Here is an 8,186-nt window from a genome sequence, read left to right on the forward strand (position 1 = left end):
GAGCTATGACTCTACCCCTGCAACCACAATTAGGTGAGTACACACACACACACCAGGAGCTACGAATCGACCCCTGCAACCACAGTTAGGTGAGTACACCAGTTATAACTGAAACCCTCATAACCGTCTCTGTCCATAATTCTTATCACACACAACATCCCTTTCCCTGTGACTCTCCTACATCTTCTACTCTAATACAAACCACATACTAAATCTCAATCTCCTGGTAGATATCCAGCTGAAACACAGAGACAGAACAAGAAATGGAAACAATTTAAATGATAAAAGGATTACGCACTAAGGGAAAGGACAGAAGCAAAGAAACCAAGCATCATAGCTCTCACAGACAAAAAGATCCCAGGGAAAATGAGCAGTGCAATATTCTCGGAGGGAGAGTGTAATGAGAGGAGAAAAGTATAAAAATGGACCTGCACTTACTATCAGGAACAAGGGGAACTTAAGAAAAATAGAAAACCTGAATGTTGGTGAGTCCATGCTGCAGCACAGGAACAATAATAACCAGTGAGCCCAAATTAATAATAACACTGATACACAAGCCTCTTCATCCTGAAGGTGGAGACAGGAGCTTGAGGGCAACATGATTAGTATAAACATATAAAACAAACAATAAGGACCAATTCAAAACAACTGTATATTGGAAAAATCAATGAAAGGTAGATAAACTGGAAAACTAGAATCTACTCTGATGACTTAGCAACACGACAGCAAGGTTGAGAGACGGATGTAAACATGAAATTGCTTTACCTGGGTGACCTGAATCAGAAGATCATGGGAGGCCGGACACTGTGGACCAATAAACTGTGTCAGACCCTCAGCTGTCTTGACCACCTCCTCGTCCAGCAAGCCTAGCTGAGTGTTGATGAGGAGCACCTGCCCACACATAGGGAATAAAACAGAGCAGTCACAGGAAATATAACAAACAATCGTAGAAAGCATAACAAAGAGGGAAAGCCGTAGAAATACATAAATAACCCGCTCACAGGAGACAGACATGACGACGCATCGGTCCGACATGAAACACAGATTAGTCAAACACTTTCAATCCAGTAAATGGGGATTATTTGTTCCAGTCACCTTTTTGTCCCTTTCTATTCTTAAAAGCAGAAAACTTCACATGAAATGAAACATTGATTATCGGGGATAAAACAGATCATCCAACGTGAATTCATCTAAAATTCAACAAATGTATAGAGATGTTAACAGAAGACTGGCAAGAATTATTAAAGCAATTAGAGAAAAGTAATGAGAAACAAACCACAGAACGGGTGGGGTTTAAATCCAGGCGAGTGAGTTAATACGGTTTCGTGAGTAAAAGAAAATGAAATAAGACTAGAAACAAGGGGCGTCCACTTATTGTAAGTATGTGTACAGTTTTAAGATTGTCTCTGGGAAAAATACATTGCAATTTAGTAAGTTGATTCAGGTATACATAAATACAGTCACACAGATTATCATATATAGCAGCATATATCTACCTCCTAGCATATATCTACCTCCTAGCACATATCTACCTCCTAGCACATATCTACCTCCAGGTAGGTAGATAACCCAAAAAAACAGTTGTCTCCTACACTCACGGTCTGGGCAATATAGCGTCTGAAGAGTCTGAGGTTGATGAGTGCCTCGGCCTGCCTCTGCACCTCTCCACACACCGGTGTCTTGCACGACCCCCAGGAGTCCTGCGATGCACCCCCCGCCACGCCCTCCACGCCCACCGCCCCCACCACGCACGCCCACGCTATTACCACCAATAAAAGGGGCGGGAGCCCCGACAGTGAGGCAGGATTTTTCATATCTGTGAATTATTATTAGTAGTATCATTATAATTATTATTATTATAATTATTAGTATTATTATTATTATAATTATTAGTATTATTATTATTATTATAATTATTATCATCATTATTTTTAGCAGTAGTAGTAGTAGTCATAGTAAACACTAAACCCGTGTGTCATTCATCACAAGGATTGGTGAAGGCTCGATCCTCCGTCCAGTAATCGCGTCCTAAAGACACCCTGGAGTGACTACACAAAGAATCCTTTTCCCTGTGCGTCACATAAAAAAAAAATAATACCACGCACTGCATAATCCCGATTACAAGAAATAAGCGAGAGAAAAAATTATACTTACATGCGTAATCACAGCATTGCGCATGTAAAAAAAACCGTATTATTGATGAAAATGCGCAGGTTGCCTTTCATTTGTGGTGGGATTTTTTTTATATAGTCTTAAATTTATTAAAGCCAGTTTTATACGATATACATTTGTTTAAGGTGTGTATATTTTGCCAAATTTTGAACAGAGGATCATAAGAAAGGGAGGTGAGGGAAGGTCACTCGGGCAACGTCAACATTATGGTTCTTACATACTCGTTGATATTTAACAACACAGGGTATATACACTGAGTGGTGTGTATATTAACAACACAGGGTATATACACTGAGTGGTGTGTATATTAACAACACAGGGTATATACACTGAGTGGTGTGTATATTAACAACACAGGATATATACACTGAGCGGTGTGTATATTAACAACACAGGGTATATACACTGAGTGGTGTGTATATTAACAACACAGGATATATACACTGAGTGGTGTGTATATTAACAACACAGGGTATATACACTGAGTGGTGTGTATATTAACAACACAGGATATATACACTGAGCGGTGTGTATATTAACAACACAGGGTATATACACTGAGTGGTGTGTATATTAACAACACAGGATATATACACTGAGTGGTGTGTATATTAACAACACAGGGTATATACACTCAGTGGTGTGTATATTAACAACACAGGATATATACACTCAGTGGTGTGTATATTAACACAGGGTATATACACTCAGTGGTGTGTATATTAACACAGGGTATATACACTCAGTGGTGTGTATATTAACAACATAGGGTATATACACTCAGTGGTGTGTATATTAACAACACAGGATATATACACTCAGTGGTGTGTATATTAACAACACAGGGTATATACACTGAGTGGTGTGTATATTAACACAGGGTATATACACTCAGTGGTGTGTATATTAACAACATAGGGTATATACACTGAGCGGTATCTTAACACAGGGTATATACACTCAGTGGTGTGTATATTAACAACACAGGGTATATACACTGAGTGGTGTGCATATTAACAACACAGGGCATATACACTGAGCGGTATGTATCTTAACACAGGGTATATATACTGAGTGGTATATATATTAACACAGGGTATATATGCTGAGTGGTATTTATATTAACACAGGGTATATACACTGAGTGGTATATATATTAACACAGGGTATATACACTGAGTGGTATATATATTAACACAGGGTATATACACTGAGTGGTGTATATATTAACACAGGGTATATACACTGAGTGGTATATATATTAACACAGGGTATATACACTGAGTGGTATATATATTAACACAGGGTATATACACTGAGTGGTATATATATTAACACAGGGTATATACACTGAGTGGTATATATATTAACACGGGGTATATACACTGAGTGGTATATATATTAACACCGGGTATATACACTGAGTGGTATATATATTAACACGGGGTATATACACTGAGTAGTATATATATTAACACAGGGTATGTACACTGAGTAGTATATATATTAACACAGGGTATGTACACTGAGTAGTATATATATATTAACACAGGGTATGTACACTGAGTAGTATATATATTAACACAGAGTATATACACTGAGTGGTATATATATTAACACAGGGTATATACACTGAGTGGTATATATATTAACACAGGGTATATACACTGAGTGGTATATATATTAACACAGGGTATATACACTGAGTGGTATATATATTAACACAGGGTATATACACTGAGTGGTATATATATTAACACAGGGTATATACACTGAGTGGTATATATATTAACACAGGGTATATACACTGAGTGGTGTATATATTAACACAGGGTATATATACTGAGTGGTATATATATTAACACGGGGTATATACACTGAGTGGTATATATATTAACACAGGGTATATATACTGAGTGGTATATATATTAACACAGGGTATATACACTGAGTGGTGTATATATTAACACAGGGTATATACACTGAGTGGTATATATATTAACACAGGGTATATATACTGAGTGGTATATATATTAACACAGGGTATATATACTGAGTGGTATATATATTAACACAGGGTATGTACACTGAGTGGTGTATATATTAACACAGGGTATATACACTGAGTGGTATATATATTAACACAGGGTATATACACTGAGTGGTATATATATTAACACAGGGTATATACACTGAGTGGTATATATATTAACACAGGGTATATACACTGAGTGGTATATACATTAACACAGGGTATATACACTGAGTGGTATATATATTAACACAGGGTATATACACTGAGTGGTATATATATTAACACAGGGTATATACACTGAGTGGTATATATATTAACACAGGGTATATACACTGAGTGGTATATATATTAACACAGGGTATATACACTGAGTGGTATATATATTAACACAGGATATATACACTGAGTGGTATATATATTAACACAGGGTATATACACTGAGTGGTATATATATTAACACAGGGTATATACACTGAGTGGTATATATATTAACACAGGGTATATACACTGAGTGGTATATATATTAACACAGGGTATATACACTGAGTGGTATATATATTAACACAGGGTATATACACTGAGTGGTATATATATTAACACAGGGTATATACACTGAGTGGTATATATATTAACACAGGGTATATACACTGAGTGGTATATATATTAACACAGGGTATATACACTGAGTGGTATATATATTAACACAGGGTATATACACTGAGTGGTATATATATTAACACAGAGTATATACACTGAGTGGTATATATATTAACACAGGGTATATACACTGAGTGGTATATATATTAACACAGGGTATATACACTGAGTGGTATATATATTAACACAGGGTATATACACTGAGTGGTATATATATTAACACAGGGTATATACACTGAGTGGTATATATATTAACACAGGGTATATACACTGAGTGGTATATGTATTAACACAGGGTATATACACTGAGTGGTATATATATTAACACAGGGTATATACACTGAGTGGTATATATATTAACACAGGGTATATACACTGAGTGGTATATATATTAACACAGGGTATATACACTGAGTGGTATATATATTAACACAGGGTATATACACTGAGTGGTATATATATTAACACAGGGTATATACACTGAGTGGTATATATATTACACAGGGTATATATACTGAGTGGTATATATATTAACACAGGGTATATACACTGAGTGGTATATATATTAACACAGGGTATATACACTGAGTGGTATATATATTAACACAGGGTATATACACTGAGTGGTGTATATATTAACACAGGGTATATATACTGAGTGGTATATATATTAACACGGGGTATATACACTGAGTGGTATATATATTAACACAGGGTATATACACTGAGTGGTATATATATTAACACAGGGTATATACACTGAGTGGTGTATATATTAACACAGGGTATATATACTGAGTGGTATATATATTAACACGGGGTATATACACTGAGTGGTATATATATTAACACAGGGTATATATACTGAGTGGTATATATATTAACACAGGGTATATATACTGAGTGGTATATATATTAACACAGGGTATATATACTGAGTGGTATATATATTAACACAGGGTATATACACTGAGTGGTATATATATTAACACAGGGTATGTACACTGAGTGGTATATATATTAACACAGGGTATATACACTGAGTGGTATATATATTAACACAGGGTATATATACTGAGTGGTATATATATTAACACAGGGTATATACACTGAGTGGTATATATATTAACACAGGGTATGTACACTGAGTGGTATATATATTAACACAGGGTATATACACTGAGTGGTATATATATTAACACAGGGTATATACACTGAGTGGTATATATATTAACACAGGGTATATACACTGAGTGGTATATATATTAACACAGGGTATATACACTGAGTGGTATATATATTAACACAGGGTATATACACTGAAACATAAAACTCTGCTTGACCTTCATGGATTATCACAAATTAAATCTACATAATACCTGAAGTATACCTGCAATATATTCGGGGGTCAGCGCCCCCGCGGCCCGGTCTGCGACCAGGCTTCGCGGTGGATCAGGGCCTGATCAACCAGGCTATTACTGCTGGCCACATGCAATTTGTTAACACCTACAGCACATCTATGTGCCCTCACCAGCATTGTACAAATTTGTATTATTGTCTTTAAAATCTCAGTGTATAAACACTGAGATTCTAACCTTAATCTCAGTTTAATGGAATCGAGTATTCTTGACTGGTGTACAGGTGACATGTAGCCTTGATAACCATCGTGTAGTCGATAGATAAGATAAGATAAGATTTCGTTCGGATTTTTAACCCCGGAGGGTTAGCCACCCAGGATAACCCAAGAAAGTCAGTGCGTCATCGAGGACTGTCTAACTTATTTCCATTGGGGTCCTCAATCTTGTCCCCCAGGATGCGACCCACACCAGTCGACTAATACCCAGGTACCTATTTGCTGCTAGGTGAACAGGACAACAGGTGTAAGGAAACGTGTCGAAATGTTTCCACCCGCCGGGAATCGAACCCGGGCCCTCCGTGTGTGAAGCGGGAGCTTTAGCCACCAGGCCACCGGGCCACATAGGTTTGCAACGTAATAAGCCAACCAACCAACTTTACGATAGAAATATAGTAAGTTCATCCAGGTGCAGGTACACATGAATACAATTATATAAATTGTTATACATATCGGAATATGTATAGATTACCTAGGGTAACCCAAAAAAGGTCAGACAAAGTGACTTATTTCCACTAAGTTATTTACATGTCAGGAGAGGTTCAGTTTACCATAATAGATGCACTAATGTTAAGAAACACTGACCTGAGTTTGAATCAAGGTTGTTGGTGTTATGTCTGCCTCTCTCTGCTTGTCTGCCGTTTGTACTAGCCTGCCTGTGGCTGCTCTGGGTGGTGCTGCTGCAGGCTGGTGCCGCAACCTCTGCCTCACTAGGACACTGAAGGGTCGTTGTTTGGGCCTAAGGGGAGAGGGGAGGAGAGGGGAAAAGGGGGTGACTTAGATTGAACATGTTGGGTGGGGGGTGAGAGGGATAGGGTGTCCTACATGTGTGCTGCTTTGTGCTGAGGAGGAGGAGGAGGGAGTGTGAGAGAAGGAGAGAAAGAGGGGATACACAGAGAGGTTGTGGGTGTGTAAATTCATAGAAAGGTAAGTTAGGTAATTTCAAGTTAGTTTAACATTTATGTACCCCATACCCATGCTGTGGACGGTAGTCTGGCTGGCAAAGCTCTCGCTACACACACGGAGAGCCCGGGTTCGATTCCCGGCGGGGTGGAAACATTTCGACGCGTTTCCTTACATTTGTGGTGTGTATATTAACAACACAGGGTATATACACTGAGTGGTGTATATATTAACACGGTATATATACTGAGTGGTATATATATTAACACAGGGTATACACTGAGGTACCTGGGTGTTAGTTGACTGGTGTGGGTGGCATCCTGGGGGACAAGACTGAGGACCACAATGGAAATAAGTTAGACAGTCACTAACTTTCTTGGGTTATCCAGGGTGGCTAACCCTCCTTGGTTAAAAATCCGAACGAAATCTTATCTTATGTTACAGAGGTACATAATGAGTCCAGGGACTGGGCCGTAAAGTTTTGATAGCCGAACAACTTACAAAGGTAATGAACTGTTAACATGTTTATATCTGGTCACAATCGTAATGAGTTATTTATGCAGACAGATAAGAGGGAGGAAGAGAGGGTAGGGAAGGGGAATATATAGATGCTGAGGATAGAGACGGAGAAAATATGATTTTCTAGCAGTATCAAGGCCCATCCCACCTTGAAAGGATTAATCAAGGTACAATGATGAATCTGTCACATACGTAAATAATTATTATTTAAAAATGCCATTATATTGCCAGCTAATAAAAATAAGTTACTCTGACTTTTTTAGGTTA

The 8,186-nt window shown here is 37.6% G+C and overlaps 1 protein-coding gene across 1 annotated transcript in view; it reads right to left on the minus strand.

Annotated features, from left to right (window-relative positions):
* The window catches only part of LOC128687590 (RNA-binding protein FUS), a 17,251-nt gene extending 10,019 nt beyond the window's left edge, over positions 1–7,232 (minus strand). The window contains exons 1-3 of the mRNA XM_070084096.1: positions 7,083–7,232; positions 1,599–1,816; positions 766–891 (exon numbers count right to left, since the gene is read on the minus strand). Coding sequence (XP_069940197.1) covers positions 766–891; positions 1,599–1,814 — 342 coding nt within the window. The 5' untranslated portion in view covers positions 1,815–1,816; positions 7,083–7,232. The remainder of the gene's footprint in view (positions 1–765; positions 892–1,598; positions 1,817–7,082) is intronic.
* Positions 7,233–8,186: the final 954 nt, after the last annotated feature.

Source organism: Cherax quadricarinatus, chromosome 11, assembly GCF_038502225.1.
Source record: "Cherax quadricarinatus isolate ZL_2023a chromosome 11, ASM3850222v1, whole genome shotgun sequence".
In the NCBI taxonomy this organism is placed as follows: domain Eukaryota; kingdom Metazoa; phylum Arthropoda; class Malacostraca; order Decapoda; family Parastacidae; genus Cherax; species Cherax quadricarinatus.